Here is a 20995-nt window from a genome sequence, read left to right as displayed (position 1 = left end):
GGCTTTACCAGTGCGAATAGCATTTTGTTTTTTAATGAGGCAGGCTTAAACAGCTTTTCTAGCCTTCAGAGTTAGACTAGGCAGGACAACATTTGTCAGTCTAATTGTTAGCTAGCCACCCTACTTTGAGAGTAGTAGATATTGGGAAGGATTGACGAGTAAGAGTAGCCAGCCAATTTAATAGTGTGTAGCTATCCAGATTCTGACAGGCTATATTCTCTGAGACAAACTTGATAAGAGCGCTTATGAGAGAGGATTTCCTATGAGACCGGTTTAAACTGCTTTTCTAGCCTTCAGATTCAGGCCAGGCAGGTAATATGTGCTGCTTCAAATGTTAGACAACCATTTAGTTTTGTGAGCAGTGAACATACAGATATTCGCTCCAGTGGATAGCTACAAGAGAAGATATTTAGGATAAATTTTTTTTCTGCCTAGTCAGGAGTAAGAACCTATTTCCTTGCTGGAATCTCTGGTGCTGGCAATTTTTTATTTTTAGGTAGAATTTTTTTCTCCTGTTTTTTTTTTTCCTGTGAGATCAACAATCAACTGCGGGGCTGGACGACAGGCTGGCTAATCTAGATCCAGTGATCACCCCAGTCTGGCAAGCGAACGCACGCAGACCTTGAGCCCTGCACTAGGTTGGCCACGACATAGCCCCACCAGATGGGGACTGGCCTGCGAGTTAAAATCCTTGCGAGGTCACATACGACCGGGTCTCGGCCAGAGTCGCAGCGTTCCTCCTGGCCGATTGCCCCCCCATTTCGATGGAGAGGAGGTTCTGTCTGGAGCAGTGCCGTCTGGTTCCTGGTATGGTAAGTAACTGTCCCACCTCTCCCCCTGGAGGGTTTTGAGGTGGGCATGTTCCCCCTCCTTCCCATTAGGCACCTCCCCCTCATCGGTCTGGTGGTCCCTGTGGGCCATATCGCCCCCCCCTCCTTCATGGACGCTTGGATTGTGGGGTGGCCTGGACCAACGTCTGGGGTGGGGCAGGGTGCTGTGCTGGCGAAGGGGGCGGGGGGTGCACCGCTGGCGACCGGGCGGTTAGCTGTGGGGGGGCTGTTCCTGGCGGGGGTTCCTGCCAGCCCTTTCCTGCCTGTCCCCTTTTCTGAGGCCTAGGGATCCTCCTGGGTCCCTTGGAGCCTCATGGTGCCACCAATTTGCTGTAGCCTGTGTGCTCAATGCACGGCGGCCATGTTTTATGTAGTCCGATGGTCATTTTGCGATAGTTTGCCATTGAAAATAGCGAGGACCAGGACAGCGGAGCCCTGTGGGTGGAGATTTTGGCAGTGAGAGCCCTTCCTCATTCCCTGGTGCTGACTCCTGGATCTCTTCACTTCCTAAAAGCCGCACGTGGAGTGCAGATTATCCTGGTGGCTGCAGGTGCCTGTTTGTTTTTGCTGGGTGGTGAGTCTGGTGGGGTCCTCTCCCTCTCTGCTGAGGATCAGTTAGGTGCTCTGTTACTGGTGAGCAGTGTTTTTACACCTTTTCTTGTGGGGTCCCCCTATTGACTCATTGAGTCTTTGGAGCACATTTGCCCAAATGATCCCCTCCCAGAGGCTGCGGGGCCCTCTGGGTCCCAACCATCCATCGATGCACTGAGGGCAGTCTTGAAGTCCTTTGTGTCGCGGGTCGAGGCGGTTTTTGGGCTACGGGTTAGCAAAAAGCACCCCCTGCCTCATATGTCTAATCAGATCCTGTATCTGATTCGGAAAACGTGGACGTGGGAAACTGCTGTGTCTGCGACCATGCGCCCTGAGTTCTCAGATAGTGAGGATGATTCTTCCACTTCTGCAATCATGCCTGAAAAGGCGCTGGTAGATGCACCGATTGTATCTGTGCTTGAGACCTTAAAAATTGAGGACGCAGCAAACGCTGCAACGGAGGCATCAGTTCCTTTTGGCACTCGCAAGCCATTCAGAGCAGAAAAGGGGTTTCCTTTCCCCGGCTATTATGACAGAATTTTCGGTAAAGTGGAGGGAACGGCTAAAATGTCCCCTTGTGGTCCCTAAGCGATTTGCAATGTGGTACCCCTGTGAGGAGTCTCTTCTTAATAAAGTGAAATGTTCCACTGGTGGTGGACCCTCCGGTCTCCAGATTGAACAAAGCAACCATGATTCCAGTTGAAGAGTCCCCGGCCTTTAAGGACCCGGCTGACAGGAAGGCATTATGTACACCCTGGCTGGTTCGGCACTGAGGCCGGTATTTACCATTTCACTGGTGTCGCAAACTGACTGAGTGGGCTAAGCTTTTATGCCATGACCTGGAGGGGGGACTAGCTCCCCCCTGCCTTTGCTGAGCTGGCGGACCAGTTGATCCAGGGGCTGCAGTTTATCTGAAATTCCTCTTTGGATGCGGCTTCCCTAGTCGCTAGGCTCTGTTCCAGCAGTGGTCCTTCGGCCATTTTTTTGCTCAAATGTTGGTCTGTGGACCAGACTTCTAAGAAGGCCTTGACTGATCTTCCTTTTCAAGGAGATCGCCTGTTTGGAGCTACCCTGGATGACATCATTAAGGGTCTCTCACAAGAGAAAAGAGTACCTGTCTTCTGCAGGCTACTAAGTGAAAGGACATGCAGACATGGGCCATCCTTCTTAGCTCATAAGTTTTTTCGTCTCTCAGGGGCGACTGATGAGATCAAAGCCGTTCCTCTCCTCCTCTGGTGGATCCAAGTGAACTTGGTCTGACAAGTCGAGAGCGGGCTTATCCAGCCCTTCGGACAAGGCTCCTTCAGTGCTGGTTTCCGGACCCGTGGACTTCCCTGGTACAAGACAAGTGGGTCCACAATGTCATACGGTCCAGCTACAAGAACAAGTTTTTGCTCTTACCCCCCCGGCAAGGTTCTTTCCTACCAACTTGTGCCTGTCCGCGGACCGCTTACAGGTTCTGTATGGGGTGGTACAAGACCTGTTACTTCAAGGGGCGATTTGTCAGGGTTTTCACTCAAACCTGTTTACCGTTCCTAGGAAGAAAGGCAAGAAGCGTCCAATCCTGGACCCCAAGGAGCTAAACTGCTTTTTACGGGTGCAGAAGTGTAGAATTAAGGTCCATTCACACGGTGGTTGCATCCCTGCATCAGGGGCATTTTCTTGCCTCTATTGACGTCAAGGATGCTTACCTTCACATTCAAATATATGTGTCGGTCACAAGCGCTTCCATGGCTTCGCTGTGGGAGAGGAGCATTACCAGTTTGCGGCGTTACCCTTTGGTCTCGGCTTTGCTTCTCGGGTCTTCACAAAGTGTTAGCCCTGGTGCTAGCATTGTTACGCCAATGGGGATTGCAGTACTGGGCTACTTGGACGATCTCCTTCTGTGAGCAGTGTCTCCTACTGCTCTAGTGGAAAACCTGGAAATCACCATACGAACTCTGAGGGAGTTTGACTGGATTCTGAATTTTCAGAAGTCTGCTCTGGTTCCCTCCACAAAGCTGGACTATCTTTGTCTGACTCTGGACTCGGCCTTAGCCGGACTGCTCCTTCCTCTGGACAAACTCCAGAAACTGCAGGCTGCGATTCGTCTCCTGTTGTCCAGCAGATGGTTATCCCTCTGGACTTGCTTGCGGGTGCTGGGCCTTATGGTGTATACCCTGTAAAGGGAGATTCTGGCCAAATGGGACAAGACTCTGCAGCCTCTGGACAATCCGATCCGGCTGAGCTGGGGAATTAAAGAGTTCCTGATATGGTGGCTTCGTTCTTCGACGCTTCGGCTGGACAAATCCTTTGTTCCCTTGTATTGGACAGTGGTCACCACAGATGCCAGCCAGTACAGCTGGGAAGGCGTCCTCTGCAAAAATTCTGCTCAGGGGATCTGGACACTGGAAGAGTCCAGACTACTGATCAATGTCTTGGAACTCCGAGCAAGCAGACTGTGCCTGGAACAATGGACAGATCATCTTCAGGGGTGTCTAATGCACAATGAGATCTGGTTGCTGTTTGAAGGCTGCGGAGAACCATTGGTGTTCCTTCCTGCACCTCTGTGGAACGCAGAGGACCAGGGGACCAGAGCGAACGGTGAGACCAAGCCTGGTTTGAGTTCTGAGGGGTACAATATATAGGCTATTCGAGCTGGTGCTGGTCTGGGCACATTTTAATGTAAGCGGACTACTACAGAGATGCTTTTTATTGGGAATTTTTAAATGGTGTTGCAAGATCGCGTTGTCTTTTTTGCTTTTTATGATATATCTCATCTGCCTTACGTTACTATTTACTTAAGTGTGAAATGCATTTTGAGACTACTAAGGAATTTGGAGACCTTTATAATTAGAGTGTAATTTTATTTTATACATGTCATGGAATAGGGGCCCAAGATATAAATAATACAAATTGGCTAACCATAACTACCTTAATGCAGGTGTCCCAAAACCGTGGAAAACTTCTGTGTGCATAGCCGCAATGGTTACTACAATAGCCATGTATTTCACCGAATTATTAAGGTAAGAATGTTTACTGTAATTTAATTGATCTGCTTTTGAAATATTTGGTGTCAAATGACCCCTTTGTAATTGGAAAGTAAAAGCTGCCATGTTCATACTTCTGCCTAGTAAACAGTCAGGAAATTTAACGAAAGATACCGTTGGTACACAGCTTTTGAGAGCTGATCACAACCGTTCATGCCAAATTATCTGAATAAACAAGCACATTTTCTCTTTCGTTCTTGAGGGACACAGCTCTCCACTATTCAGAACAGAACCATAGGGTTATATTGCCCCCTACAAGATTAGGACACTAGGCAATCCCAGGTGGTATACTCCCCCCCCCCCCCCCCATCCCCCCCCCCCCCCCTCTCACGCTATAGGTCTTTTTTTTTTCTCTCTGCCTAGTCAGGAGTAAGGACCTAGTTCCCCGCTGGGATCTCTGGTCCTGGCAATTCTTTCCTTTTTTAAACTTCTTTTTTTCCTCCTGATTTATTTTATTTTTTTTCTCTTTCCTGCGAGATCTGCAATCAACTGGTGGACTGGGCGATGGGCTGGATAATCCAGATCCAGTGGTCACCCCAGTCTGGTCATGATGACCCAGTAATGCTACCAGCGCAGTGGGGGTGGCCATAGCGGTGCTAGACACTTTTTGTGGATGTCACCCTTGTTACTTATGGAGTCTCAGGAGCATCCCCCGCCTTCCCTGCCTCCTCTTTCTCCTCGGATCCTGAATCTGACTCGGCCGCCGCAGACGTGGCCCAGCCTGCAGGGTCTGCAGCCACGCTCCCTGATTATCAGATAGTGAGGATGATTCCTCCACCTCCGCAGCTGCGCACAAGAAGGCGCTAGTTGACGCACTAAATGTGTTATCTTATCCCTCTTGTTTTGTCAAATTTGGCTCTAAAGAGTGGGAGTGTCCGAAACGTCCTTTTGTGCTTCCTACACACTTTTGCGGTGCAATACCCATTTGATGAGTCTCTGCTCAAGAAATTAAGTGTTCCACCATTGGTGAACCCCCCTGTCTCCAGGTTGAACACAACAACAATGATTCCGGTATAGGAATCTCCGGATTTAAAGATCCCGCTGACAGGAAGACGAAGTCTGTGGCCTGCAATATGTTCACGTCGCTTAGGCCAGTCCTGGTCATTGCCCTGGTGTCGCAAACACTGAGTGGGCTAAGCCTTTGCCCCATGACGTAGAGGGTGAGCAGATTCCACGTGCCTTTGCTGGGTGGCGGATCGGTTGGTCCAGGGGGCTGCAGTTTTGTCTGCTATGACTTTTTGGGCGCTGTTCCCTTGATTTCTGTTTCGGCAGGGACGCTTGAGCGTGTATTGTGGCTTAAGTGTTGGTCTGTGGACCAGACTTCTAAAAAAGCTTGGTCTGATTTTACCCTTTCCAGGCGATCGCCTGTTTGGGGCTACCATGGATGGCCCCCCTATTAAGAGTCTCACAGGGGGGAAGACTACCTTGCTTCCACAGTCTGGAAAGGGGAAAGAACCTCATCGTAGACGTGGTTCGTCTTTCTCGGCTCACAAGAAGTTTTTCGTCCTGCAGGGTCCACTGACCAGGGTTCAAACCTTTTAAGTCCTCCTCGGGAGGTTCCAAGTGGCCTTGTTCTGGAAAGCTGAGAGCAGGATTCTCTAGACCCACAGACAAGGCTCTTTCAGCATGAAGGTGCACCCTCTTCAGTGGCTAGGGTGGGGGGGGACGCCTTTGCTGGTTTCCAGGCCCATTGACCTCCTTGGTGAACAACCAATGGGTCCATGAAGGGATACTGTCTGGTTACAAGATAGTTTCGTTATTGCCCTCCCGAAAGGTTCTTCCCTTCCAATGTGTGTCTGTCCTGGACCGATTGCAAGCTCTCCTTGGGGCGGTGCGAGACCTATTGTTTCAGGGTGTGATTGTCCTGGTTCCAGTATCAGGGTTTCTATTCAAACCTGTTCATGGTCCCAAAGGAGGAGGGCATGGTTCATCCAATTTTGGACCTCAAGGCCCTGAACTGCTTTGTGCAGGTACAGAAGCTCAGAATGGAGTCCATTCGCACGGCGGTGGCATCCCTTCATCGGGGGGAACTTTCTTGCTGCTGTGGGAGAGGATCATTACCAGTTAGTGGCAGTTTCCTTTTGGTCTCGCCTCGGCTCCTCGGGTCTTCACAAAAGTGTTGGTCCCGGTTGCTACGTCAGCGGAGGATTGCGGTACTGGACTACCTGGAACGAACTCCTCTTGCGAGCGAAGTCCTCTGCTGCCCTGATGGATGACCTGGAGATCACTATACAGACCCTGAAAGAGTTCTGAGAAGTCTGCTCTGAATCCATCCAGAAAATTGGATTATCTGGATCAGACTCTGGATTCAGCCCTAGCCAGAGTGTTCCTTCCTCTGGACAAGCTCCAGAATTGGCATGCTGCTATTCACCTACTACTGTCCAGCAGGTGGTCCTCCCTCCGGGCTTGCATGCGGGTGGTTAATGGTATCTACCTTTTTTTAAGGCCGTTCTGTTTGCACAGTTCCACTCGAGGCCCTTTTCACAGGGAAATCCTGGTAAAATGGGACATGTGTCTGGGGTCTTTGGACAACCAGATTTGGCTGAGCCGGTAAACCAGGGGGTCTCTGGTATTTTGGCTTCGTTCTTTGCCAGGGAAAACCCTTTCTCCCCTTGTATTGGACAGTGGTCACTACGAATGCCAGTCTGTACGTGTGGGGAGGTGTCCTGGGACTGAGCCTTGCTCAGTGTTGTTGGACGTTGGAAGAGTCCAGACTGCTGATCAATATCTTGGAACTTCGGGCAATCAGGCTGTGCCTGGATCACTGGAAAGATCGACTCCGGGGGCTTCCGGTGCTGATCCAGCCAGACAGTGCCACTGCGGTGGCTTATGTCAATCACCAGGGCGGAACAAAGAGTGTGCTGGTAGCCCTGGAAGTAGCCTGCGTTTTTTCCAGTGGACAAAGCGCTTTGTTCCGGCCTTCTCCACCGTACACATTCCAGGAGTGGAAAACTGGCAGGCGGACTATCTCAGTTGGCAGGCGTTGGACAAAGGGGAGCGGACCCTTTATCAGGATGTGTTTAATCAGCTGTGTCTCTGGTGGGGCCCCCCAAGATGGATCTTTTGGCATCCCGGCTCAACAGAAAGTTACCGAGGTTGTGGCAAGGTCACGTGATCCTTTGGCAAATGCCACAGATGTTTTGGTGGCCCCGTGGGGCCAGTATCGTATGATTTTATGCTTTTCTGACTTTCGTGCAGAATCGAAGCCGAGGGGATTCCTGTCACTTTAGTGGCTCCGGACTGGCCTCGTTGGTCTTGGTACACCAACCTCGGACGACTGGTCGCCAACGTCCTTTGGAGACTGCCTCTCAGGGAGGATCTACTGTCTCAAGGGCCGATATTCCATCCTGCTTTAGTCGCTGGATTTGATGGCCTGGCTGTTGAATGCCAGGTGTTAAAGGATAGAGGTTTGCCCAGGTCAGCGATTCCGACACTACTGAAGGCTAGGAAATCTAGCTAATAGGAAGATCTACCATGGTATGTGGAAAGCGTACATTTCGTGGTGTGAGTCAATTGGAGTTCACCCTCGCTATTTTTCAATGGCTCGAATTTTGGCTTTTGTACAACGAGGTGTTGAGCAGAAATTGGCCTTTAGATTTTGTGTACCTTCAAGGGCCAGGTGTCTGCCTTGGCAGTCTTCTTTCTGCGACCTCTGGCCACGCACTCCCTGGTGCATACCTTTTTTTATTTAAGTTTAACATCTGACTCCACCAGTGCGATCTTCTCTACTGCCTTGAGATCTGAACCTGGTGCTTTCAGTTCTCCAGAAGCCTCCCTTTGAAAATATTTGGAAGATTCCTGCCTACGCTGTCCCAGGAAGGGGCCGTTTTAGTGGCTATCGCCTCTGCTCGCAGGGTGTCTGAGCTGGCGGCGTTATCTTGTCGTACCCCTTACTTGGTATTCCAAAAAGATAAGGTGGTTCTTCGCCCATGTCGTTCCTTCCAAAGGTTGTCTCTGATTTCCATTTGAATGAAGACATTGTGTTGCCTTCCTTCCCTGTGTCCCAGGCCCAAACATCCTAAGGATTTTGCTTTGCATAACCTGGATGTGGTTCGGGCGATTTTGATTTTGGATGTATTTTGCAGCCACGGAGTCTTTACGGAAGTCAGACTCACTGTTGCAATCACGGACAGGCCAAGAAAAAAGCTGTCCGCTTTTTCTGCCACCATTTCCAGATGGTCAGACAGACCATGACTCATGGTCACGCCTTTTCTATCAAGGAAGAAAGAGAGTTGTCTGGAGAGTGAGTCAAAGGCACCACATCCCAATACGAGCGGACAAGAAAATTCAACCCCGGAAGGGGAAGAACAAAATTGGGAATTCTTAAGGTGCAAGTAATTTGAACATCAGAACATTTATTTAAAATGCACAAATTTAATTTCAATAGTTAAAAGAGAATCAACCAAAAATGTAATAATAAACAGACATACAACATTAATAAATATATATATTTGCAGTAATGTCATGGAGTAGCAATCCCGACATGTTTCACCAGAACGGTTTACTCAGGGGATAGATTTTAAGCTCCTTCCAAGGTGATGCATGCAAGATTATTTATATATATATATATATATTATATATATTATATATATTATATATATATATATATATAATATATATATATATATATATATATATATATATATATATATATATATATAATATATATATATATATATATATATATATATATATATATATATATATTTGGTGTTTTCACATACATGAATCTTACCGGATAACTGGATTCGGTATATAATCTTGATCAGAAGATATCCCTGAGTTTATTAGGAAAATCAATAATTGGATGTTTCTATATCCTGTAAATGAACTATTCAGTTGACCAATTTACCCTCTGATGTATACCTTGATCCGACAGCTATATATAATATAAAATAATCTTGCCCACATCACCTTGGAAGGAGCTTAAAATCTATCCCCCGAGGTAAACCATTCTAGTGAAACACGTCGGGATTGCTACTCCATGACATTACTGCAAATAAATATATATATATATATATATATATATAACTTTTTCTAATGTACACAGCAAACAATTGATTTTAATTATGTTGTATTTCTGTTTATTTTTTGTTTGATTCTTTTTTAACTATTGAAATTAAATTTGTACGTTTTTTAAATAATGTTCTGATGTTCAAATTACTGGCACCTTTAAAAATCCCCAATTTTGTTCTTCCCCCTTCCAGGGGTTGATTTTTTCCTTGTCTGTTTTTCTATCAAGGGTCAGGTTCGGTTCCTCCTTTCCCTGTAACGGCGCACTCTACTCGGGCGCTTAGTGCTTCTTGTCCCTTCCGTCATCTGGTGTCAGTGGCGCAGGTTTGCAAAGCGGCCACTTGGTCGTCAGGCACACTGTCACTAAATTCTACAAAGTGGGTGTGTTAACATCTGCAGATGCTTCCTTTGGCTGCAAAGTTTTGCAGGTTGCTGTTTTTCCCTCTGTGGGGGTGTATTGTTAAGGTTGGGCTCCAGTTGTCTTTTGGTGAGCTCCTGTTTACCTGGTTGTGTTTTAGCCTTGGGATTATTTTTGTTTTCCCACCCCCTGTTTTGCACTGCTTGGGGACGTCCCTATGGTTCTGAATAATCGAGAGCTGTGTCTGTCAATGAACGAAAGAGAAAATGTGATTTTTGTACTTACCCTAAAATCCATTTCTCTGAGTTCATTGACAGACACAGCACCCACCCCTCTATGGAGTTGTAATACTTCTGACACTGCTTGTTACTAAACTGAAGACCTATAGCAAAGAGGAGGAGTATACCACTTGGGACTGCCCATAGGCGTAGCTAATTTATTTATTTATTTATTTCTTTTGGGGTTTTTTTTTTTCTGCCTAGTGTTCTAGTTCTGTAGGGGGCAATATAACCCTATGGTTCTGAATAATGGAGAACTGTGTCCACCAATGAACTTGGAGAAATACATTTTTCTTTTTATGGTAAGTACAAAAATCCCATTTTTTTTTTTTTTTCTTGTATGATCCAAAAACGAACCATTTTCATTTAATTAGTACAGTATTTGTCTGGAAAAAAATGCAAGGACCACGCATGCTCAGGAATGAAAAAATACTTTACAATCATCACTTCCGAAGTTGTATTCTGTAGTACAAGACTTTTCGTACCTTTTTAGTAACCTCTTAATTTTCGATCTAAGACTAGCATGCAAAAAAATAAGGACAATCATTAATTTGATAGTCTCATTGTGTGTACAAGGCTTTAGATCCTCAGGTCCTAAAGACTTGTCTGTTACAGGATGTTAGATTGCAGGTTCCTGTGGGACCGGAATCGATGTAAGGGGTCAGATCATTGTGCAAAATGCTGTATAAATGTATTACAGTAAACTTATGCCAAGCCAGACTTTTTTTTTTTTTCTTGTTTAAGTGGAGCGAGGAAGGATTAGAACTGATTTTACTGCTCTCTGGGGTTCTGTTAGATCTACCCATGTCTGGTAAAATGTTATCCACAGGATAGGAAGTGAAGGTTAACTGCCTCTAATGGAACCCTGGAGAATGGTAAAAAAAACTGACACGGGTTCTTAACGTTCCCACCTTAATCAAAACGAATAAAAAATTATTTGGCTGAGCATAAACTTTAAAGTGTACAGATCTAGCACACATTGATTACTGCTTTGTGTTAAGGTTGTGTTAATTTTCTTATGAGTATACTTTCATTTTGTGCTGAGACTTGAGGCAGTTTGCAGCTCATGCAGGGTAGCGGGGAGTGTATACACATGGGTACTTTGTAAACTTACCATTTGCAATTGCCATACCTGGCATTTTCCTGACTTGTGTTTTTATATTTAACTTTCTGACTATTTCTTCTTAGGGGTTCATGATTCAAACAGGAGATCCTACAGGAACTGGAATGGGTGGAGAAAGTATTTGGGGTGGAGAGTTTGAAGATGAGTTCCATGCCACGCTAAGACATGACCGACCCTACACCCTCAGTATGGCTAATGCAGGCCCAGGCACCAATGGCTCTCAGTTCTTCCTGACAGTGGTTCCAACTGTAAGAGAATATTATACATGCATGGATGTCTTGTGTAATGTAATCATAAATTGCTATGACCATAAAGGTGCTTTGCCTACTATATTTAAAGAATCTGCTTCCTTCCAATCTCAACCCGTGTAACATCTGGAAGGGTGTATAAAACAAAAATAAATAGAAAATGGAATGAATTGACTTATGTCAATAATAATTCTGTAGAAAGGCCAGGTCTAGCCTCTTTAGCTGTTTCTTACACTCCCCTACCATCTATGCCCTCACAAACCTTCTGTATGTATGTGTAAACTTCAGTTAACTTAGAAGTCATTCTGTTTCGAAACCACACTATAGTGGTAAATTCTTGACCTTAGCTGTCAACATACGCTTACAAATCTTGAGTCATTAGCCATTGCAGTACACTCTCATACCAATGTGGGTTGATTACCTAACTCCTGTAAAATGCTTTTGTTTTTTTCTTACAATACAATGTTCGTTTTCTCTGGAATTCATCTTGTATTACTTCATGATTCATTTGTCGTCATAATATTACAATGTAAAGAAACAGTTAAAAGACTGGAACAAAAAAAAGGCAGAGACCTATTTAGCAGAAGTTTGCTGTCTCTTTTTTTAAAGGCCTTGTGTGGGCAGCTTTTGTATATTAGATGATCCTATAACCAAAAAAAAGTTTGTATTATGGAAAATGCTAATTTCCATAGCACAGCCAAAAAATGTAAAGCGGTGTTTGACCACTCCTAGATGAGCTCATTGTTTACCAAAACTATTTATAAGCCCCACCAATAGATACCTGTGTAGATATATCGAAAAGAAAATGAAATTGCGGAGACGCTTAGAATACCATTCAAGTAGAACTAAGGCAAAACCTTTTTTTCTTTTGGGTAGCGAAAGGAATGGTTATAACTAGTCATCTACTGATATCGTTTTTTCGTTGCCGATACTGATATTTTGCCGATCGCATATCGGTATCGGCCGATATTTTCACGCATGTAAAAATTACCCAAAAAAACACAAATTTCGACACAAATCTCTTAACAACCATGTTAACCTTTTTTTCATTAACATTAAGTGCTCATTCTTCACACCTTAACTGCATAAAAACTGATAGGAAAACTTCAAATGCACGGAGTTGGACATTAGCATTTCACATCATCTGATTGTGCATTATGTATAATAAAGTGCTGCAGTAGTGGACTCACTCACTGCAATATAAAAAATTTTAATTCACTACTGCAGTGCAGTCAGCGCAAAACTGCTAGTAAAAAAAAAAAAAAAAAAACTAGGCAACAGCTACACAATAAAATACACATACACACTCCACAACTGCTATAAAAAGAGCAAGGCAACAGCTACACATGTCACAGTGGATTGGACTGGATTCTGAGTCAGTGGAGGACTATCTGCACTGCAGTATGGCACTTACTGCAACTACTGCAGTCAGTGCAATACTGCTAGAAGAAAAGCAAGACAACAGCTACACAGTGGATTGGACTGTGTGTACTACCGCTGCAGTAGGGCACTCACTCATTGGAATAATTTTAAATCACTACTGCAGTAGTGATTTAAAATGATTGCAACAGTGAGTGGCTTTCTACTGCAGCAGTAGTCCACTGGCACTGACTCCAATGCAGTGCAGTCAATGCAAAACTGTTAGAAAAAAATAGATAGACACAAGCTAGACAGTGGATTGGACAGACTCAGTGGACTGGTGGACAGATACTACTCTATAGACTAGCTACACTTTCAAATCAATACTCCCAGTTAAGTAGAACAACATTATAGTGCAGAAAGCATAACATTTCAGCATGTTCACCAGTTAAACGGCTTCTTTTCTTTTCATAAATTGCTACCACTTCACTATAAAAACACGCTCACTTGGTACTGAGGAAGGAGGAGCAGAAAGGTATCTTCTAGCATGAGAAGCAAGTCTTTTGTAGCGTGCCTCATTTTCTTTCCACCACTGAAGAGGATCACTTCTTCTATCAACTACTGGTTCCTTTAAATAGAGATGAAGTTCATCATCCAGGCTCATTATTGCCAATTCTGATGAATCCTCTGCATGAGGCCCCAATAAAACGCTGAACATTGCATCTATTTGACCACGATGAATGTTCTCTTCTGTCCGTTGTCTTTTGGGACATTTTTCTCCTGCATCCTGCTCTTCCACATCAGAAACCTTCTCTTCTTGTCCTTGACATTTCTTTTCGTCAGGAGGAACCTCCTGCACCTTATGTTGAATATCTTCTGTCAGCCATTGCTTTGGCCAATACATAATCAGAGGAGAAAGGATGGTTCTTTTTATCGAGGATCCAAAAGACATGCAAGCAAATTGGCGAGGCTGTCCCTCATGGTCTGCCTACATGCTTTGATGCCACGTGTTGGGTCCTTCATTCTGTTGAAGAAGCATCTTCAGGACTCTCACACATGTAATCACAAAGGAAACAGATGAGTCGTAATGACTCACCTCCAATGTCCCTTCCTTCTATGGTATGAGCGTCTCTATAATGTTGCCTACTATATCCCACTGATCTGCAGTAGGGCAAGAATGTCCTCAAGTCCATATTCACCAGAATATATAGTGAGAGCTCCCTTCTGCTCCAGCATCCTCTGTAACATGTGTAGCGTTGAGTTCCATCGTGTTGGAGCAGCCTGTATCAGGTTGTTTTTGGGTAGGCCAAAGTCTTCCTGAATGAACCCCAGTCGCTGTTTGGCAAGAACAGAATGGTGTAAATGGCCTGCGCACTTCTTTGGCATGGTAATAATGTCCAGCAAAGCTTTCTGGTGTGACAGACCATTATTTACCACCAGTTGGAGGGTGTGTGCCATGCAACTGAGGTCTGACACTTTAGCAAGTCTCATACCTTTAACCATGTTCGCTCCACTGTCTCCCAGCACAAGCATCATTCGGTCTTTGCTGATTCCTCATTCTTCTAGCATGCCTAGAAACATTTCTTTAATGTACTCCCCAGTGTGGGATCCTTGCATCACTTTTGTATTAAACACCAAATGCCTTCTTGTCCATCCGCTGTCAATGTAGTGGCATGGAAGACTCATTAGTGATTCTGTTTGTCCTGACCAGCAGTCCGTCGTGAATGAGAGTGAGTTGCCAGCATTCCTGGGTTGCAGCATAGTCTTAACTTTGTCAACGACCTTTTGGTGAATCTTTTGCAGCATTTCAGTTCGATAAAACTTGTCACTCTTCAGTGTGTATCTTGGCTCAACTATGGACATCAACCGCTTAAATCCAGAGTCAGACACTATTGTAAATGGCTGGTTATCAGTGACCGTCATCATAGTGATTTCTCTGTCCAGCAGTTGTGATCTTCCATCAGATTTTTGCCACCTGATTTATTTTCTGAAACACATCTGTTATTGTTGCTTGGGATAGGGATGATTCATTTTGTTTTTTCTGTCCTACATGATACAATTCAAGATGATGAACTCTTAGATGGGCCCAAAGATTAGATGTATTTTTGGTTTTGCAGTTATTGATCCCATGCTCACATTGTTTGTTTTTGCATGTTTTCCACAGTGGTACTGATTTTCCTGGTGATGGAGAAGAGAAATATTCCCAGACCACACTTTTTAATTTTTCTATCTCCATCCATCTCCATTGAAACAAGAAAGGAGTCAGACACTAATTTATGCTCTACACAAAATGGCTGGCTGGCACCCTGTTGTGGGTGGCTGTCTGGCTGGCAGGCACCGTGTGGTGGGTGGCTGGCTGGCACCCTGTGGTGGCTGGCACCCTGTTGTGGGTGGCTGGCAGGTACCCTGTTGTGGCTGGCAGGTACCCTGTTGTGGGTGGCTGGCACCATGTGGTGGGTGGCTGGCTGGCACCCTGTTGTGGGTGGCTGTCTGGCTGGCAGTCACAGTGTGGTGGGTGGCAGGCTGGCACCCTGTTGTGGGTGGGTGGCTGTCTGGCTGGCAGGCACCGTGTGGTGGGTGCCTGGCTGGCACCCTGTTGTGGGTGGCTGTCTGGCTGGCAGGCACTTGTTGGTGGGTGGGTGACTGGCTGTCTGTCTGGCACTGTGTGGTGGGTGAGTGGCTGGCTGGCACCCTGTGTGGTGGCTGGCCTGGCACGTACAGGCCCAGGGCCTGTGGCTGGAGAGCTGTGGCCTGTGTCAGACTGTTGGTCACTGCACTCACTAGATGTAGCAGAATTCTTCTTGTCCCGACCAACCGCCTGTGCCGCATGCAGACTCCAGTGTGGCAGCGGGGAGTAGGAGGCAGAGGGAGGCGGCCTAAGAGCTGTCCAGTGCGCAGAGGCGCATGGCGCAACATACGCGATGACATCACAAAAATATCGGCAATATCGGTAAATCAAAAGCCCATTCCGATATTTCAGGGAAAGTGCATATCGGCCCCTGATGTATCGGCGTTGCCAATAATCGGTCGATCTCTAGTTATAACCCCTGTCAATCTTTTGCTATCGTGTCCCATTGGGGAGATTTACCTTCACTTCCTGTTCCATATCCAAAACCGTAAGTGAGTGGAAATCCTTGCAATTTAAAGGAATTCCATAGGGTCACCAGAACTAGTGTCCCCGTTGGTAGTCGTTCCAATAATCGGATTCCCTGTTTGTCTATAAGGGTGGACCCCGTAAGGGGCTGGCAGTGTCTGCTGTGACCATTTCCTGATGGATCAGGCAGACGGTGGTGCAGGTCTATTTCATGAAGGGTCAGGATCCTCCTTTCCCTGTTAAGACGCATTCTACAAGGGCGCTCAGTGCCTCTTGGGCCTTCCTTCATCAGGCGTCAGTGGTGCATGTTTGTAAGGCGGCCAGCCTGGTTGTCCCTGCACACTTTCATAAAATTTTATGAGGTGGATGTGTTTGCGTCTGCGGATGCTGCTTTTTGCCGCGAGGTTTTGCAGGCCGCTGTTGGAGAGGATTAGTCCGTTTTTTTAGGGTGTTTTTTTTTCTGTTAGGTGAGCTCCTGTTTTCCCTGGTTGGCTACGTTTAGCCTTTGAGAAGTATGTTTATTGCTGTGTTCTTATTACTCCTCATGTTGACACTGCTATGCGATGTCCCAAGGGTCAAGAAGATATGGAGCTGCGAACGAAAGAGAAAACTGGAATTTTGCCTTACCGTAAAACCCTTTTCTCTGATGTTCATTGACAAACACAGCACCCACCCCTCTATTGAGTTGGGTTATATGTAATTCTGACACTGCTTGTTAAAAAACTGAAGACCTATAGCAGGAAGTGGGATTATACCCCCTGGGACTGCCCTATAGGCATAGTCAAACTTTTTACGCCTAGTGTCCTACTCCTGTAGGGGCAGCATAAACTCAAGGGTCAAGAAGATATGGAGCTGTGTCCATTAGAGAATAGGTTGTTGCAATTTTTTATGTCACACGATATTTGCGCAGCGGTTTTTCAAATGCAGTTTTTAGGGAAAAAATACAATTTAATGAAATAAAACATAATATACAACCAAATGTTTTTTTTCCTGTTAAATATGAAAGATATTCTGCTAAGTAAGTAGATCTGTTACTTGGTATGGTTTAAAATTGCACATGCTCGTGGAATTGCGCAAACTATGGTACTTAAATCTCTGTAGGCGACGCTTTAAAAATGCTTACAGGTTACCAGTTTAGATACAGAGGAGGTCTAATGCTGGAATTATTGCTTTCGCTCTGATGTTCTGGGGATACCTCACATGTGGTACAAACATTGTGTACATATGTGGGTATGACCCATGTGTGCGTTCACCACTGTGTGGTAGCATGGGGGAATAGGGGCACTTTTTAAAAAAAAATACATTTAAATACTTTTTTTTTTTTTATCGGAAGAAATGTAAACATCACTTGCGATAACCATAGAGCATGACTGATGCCCTTTATGGAGAGATGTGGGGTCTATAACCCCACATCTCTCCTCTACAGTGGAGGGTATGAGATTAAAAAAAAAATAAAAATAGCATTGATCTCATGCTTTTCAAAAAAAAAAAAAATGTCATTGTGTGTGTACATTGGGCTGGAACCAGAAGTGATCTCATGACGTCCCTTAAGTCCTCATAGTCCATAGAGATTAGCGGAGGCCATCTTTCCTCAGCTAATCTCTGTGATCAGCTGCCGCAACTGCTGAATCGGTTACGGGGCCCGCAGATCATCCAGGTAAGCCCAAGACCCACAGGAAAGTGATCCAGTGGCTAATCAGCAACTCTGCTCACTTTTAATGGTTCAAGAATCGCCGGCTGAAAAAAACAATACTGGGGTCATGGCATATTGTTGCAGCCATAACCCCTGGTATTCCACTTAAAAACGGTGATGTAAATTCCCAGTTAGGCGGTCTTCAAATGGTTAAAAACAATTTTTAGTGTGAATGGGGGCTCAGCAATTCTTACTTTTTTTCCAGTGACATTTGAATAAGGAGTTTACCTCTCAAGGCTTGCAGTATGCATTGTTGGAGATAGGATGTGTAAAACAATTTCTGCTCACTGTTTAGTCACTTGTAATTGGCCAAGCTGGATAGGTGGGCAGACGATGTCACTATTTCCACCTCAGCCAATCAGAGGAATGTTTGTATTCATTTGCTAAGAATACAAAGCTTCTTCTGAATGGTGGAGATGCATTCAGGTTAACTAGATTTAGTTCCAGTAGCAAGTCAGAAAGTCACCCAAATGGCCGAGGAACACAACGCCACATACTGTATGTACTTTTCTCTGCTACAGTGTAGTACAGCGCAGACCGTGGCTGCATCCATTAACTAATGGAACTATTTAAAGTCAAAGTAAACCTAGAATTCTTCTTTAATGATGTCTATGTCCTGGTTAGGGAGACATTTTCTGTTTTGTCTTGGGGGCCACTGTCATCGGGACCAAAAGTGAGGGAAAAATCTAACAATTTTAGTTGCCACCAGAAGAGGAAAAGAGGACAATCTCTTCCAATTGGCAGTTCATGTTTTAGTGTCCGTTGTCTAAAGGGAAATTTCCTTCACTTTTGAGAGATTTACTATAACCTCTGTGGCATTTGCTGTTCTTTACAGACCTCCTGTGGACTGAGACCTTGGTTATAGTGGTTGGAGCACGTTCTGCAGTTGTCCTTATTGGAGGCTGGCAAATGGATTGCAATAATACAAGCTTAATTGCACACAGTCATGGCCTCTGGGGGACATCTTTGAGTGGACCACAATTTAATTTGACACAAACTAGTATATTCGGTCTCACACCTCATACTTGCCTTATGCTATGAATTTGTTGAGATGCCGCTAGTTATGTGTTGAAAGCGGTTTAATTAGGGTAAAAGTGTTGAAAAGGCTGTGCAGGACAATGGATGGTGACCACAGCACGATTTTCTTTGTGTACTATTCTGAAAAAAGGCCCCCAAAGTGAGACTTTCTGCTGTGCAGCTGTGCAAAATAAAACTAAAAAGGTTATTTTCATTTAAGAGTAGTACACATGTAACCACAGACGTCATTTAGCATTAATCATTTCATGTGGCTTTTATTTTATCTGGTTTTAATAGTTTAATTGACAAATGAAAACACAATAAGGTTTGTATTAGTCTGGGCCTCAAAAAATGCCTCACAGTAGGTCTGTTTCTCTTAAGCAGCGATGTCTTCCCAGAATCATCATCCACATATGTATGCAATTCTTCTCTGTGTGTTGGCATATAGTATGCAAACCTTTAATTCTTCAGCCTGTCTAGAATGGTAATATGTTGTGGATCCCTCCTCAGCCTAGGAGGTAATGCGCTTTCTGAAATATAAGGGGATTTTCCCCTGACAGGCAAGTAGCTCTACGCAGGTTCTTGTTTGGATAATGATCTGTTTTCTCTTCTCTCACAGCCTTGGCTTGACAACAAACACACAGTGTTCGGGCGAGTAACCAAAGGAATGGAAGTTGTCCAAAGGATCGCAAATGTCAAAGTTAACCCTAAGACGGATAAGCCATATGAAGACATCACCATTATTAGCATCACTGTCAAGTAGCTGGGTGTGTTTTTAATTTTGTGGCATATGTACAGATGGCGTGTGTGTGTTTTATTGTTTGGAAGACTCTGTTGTTGACATCTTTCAGTGAACCTTTGTTTTTAAACCTAAAATGTCTACATCTCTCTCTATACTTTGTATTGAATCACTGTATTTTTTATTATATGTTTAAATAATTAAATTGATTATGAAATGATTTAATAGTCTTTTTAGGTAGAATTTTATAGAAGACTTTGAACATTCATAGAAAGCAGTAAAAACAAGCTTTAGGGTACGCCTTCACTGACCAGTTTAATTACAGATCCTGTAAAGTAATTGTCAAAGTTCACAATGCAAGCGGTAAAGTTGTTCTAGCCAAATTTCAGTCCTTTTCTCTCTTCTCTTCCTTTTTCTGTTTGCTGTAATGTAATCAGGCTGCATATCCAGTAATGCACCTTATTTCGTTTTTTTTTTTTTTTGCCTAAAGGCTGCAGCAAGGGTTAAAATACCCTGTGCTTGACAGCACCTTGGAGAGTCAGACTGCTGCTTTCACACACAGCGGCCCTGTTCTCCAGCAGTACGACAAGCCTTCTCTGCACTCACCTCCAATAAACAGCCATCTAGCTTTCCTTGCAGCCTTGTTGATTGGACCATTGTTAGGTCAGACCACTGGAGATCCAGGCCAATGCTTGTGTGTGAGAACAATGCTCTGACCCTCCAAGGAATTCAGAGCTGAAAATACACTGTTGTCGTGTTGTATATTTCTGCCTTTTTTGATCTTTATGTACTTTAAAAGTTGTATTATTTAACCGAGAGCAGCACAGCATTTGTGTCATGTTTACTTGGCAAATGGTTTTGAAGTAACAGTCATTCATACAAGTATGTTACCTCCTGAGCTAATTAAATTATGGGAGACGGTAAATGGAATCGGTGGTTTCAATCCGGCTGGGGGGTTTGAACTGTCCCAGCTCTGTACCTAAAAATAAATAAATAAACCAGGACAGCAGGTTCTCCCTGAGCTCATGTGATAGACGTAAAAGGGTCTTGAGAAGCCGTGGAGAAGGTTATGCTGCCTGTAAAATCATTCAGCACAACCGGTTTGGTGGTGGGTCAGTGATGGTCTTTTCTCAGAAAGCATATCTATGGAGGGACGCACAGACCTCTACAGGCTATACAATGACACCCTGACTGCCATTAGGAATCGGGATAAAATCCTTGGACCCATTGTCAAACCCTGCGCTGGTGCAGTGGGTTCTGGGTTCTGAGTTCCTCCTGGTGCATGACAATGCCTGGCCTTCTGTGACGAGAGTATGCAGCCAGTTCCTGAAGAATGAAGGAATTGATACTACTGAATGGCCCCAACAAAACACCTCTGGGACATTGTATTTCGGTCCATCCGACACTGCCAGGTTGCACCTCAGGAGCTCAGTGATGCCCTGGTCCAGATCTGGGAGGAAATACCCCAGGACACCATCCATTATCTCATTAGAAGCATGCCCCAATGTTGTCAGGCATGCATGCAAGCACGCGGGGGGGCCATACAAACTATTGAGTACCACTTTAGGTTGCTGCAATGAAATTTCAGCAAAATGGACTAGCCTGCTGCATCATTCTTTCACT

The 20995-nt window shown here is 44.9% G+C and overlaps 1 protein-coding gene across 1 annotated transcript in view; it reads left to right on the top strand.

Moving 5' to 3' along the window:
- The window catches only part of PPWD1 (peptidylprolyl isomerase domain and WD repeat containing 1), a 58245-nt gene extending 38753 nt beyond the window's left edge, over positions 1-19492 (top strand). The window contains exons 9-11 of the mRNA XM_082269100.1: positions 4345-4426; positions 11288-11470; positions 19253-19492. Coding sequence (XP_082125226.1) covers positions 4345-4426; positions 11288-11470; positions 19253-19396 — 409 coding nt within the window. The 3' untranslated portion in view covers positions 19397-19492. The remainder of the gene's footprint in view (positions 1-4344; positions 4427-11287; positions 11471-19252) is intronic.
- The last annotated feature ends 1503 nt before the right edge of the window (positions 19493-20995 follow it).

Source organism: Pelophylax lessonae, assembly GCF_965119305.1.
Source record: "Pelophylax lessonae genome assembly, chromosome: 1".
Lineage (NCBI taxonomy): Eukaryota > Metazoa > Chordata > Amphibia > Anura > Ranidae > Pelophylax > Pelophylax lessonae.
The sequence above is the reverse complement of the archived record's forward strand: the minus strand, read 5'-3'. Positions and strand labels throughout refer to the sequence as shown.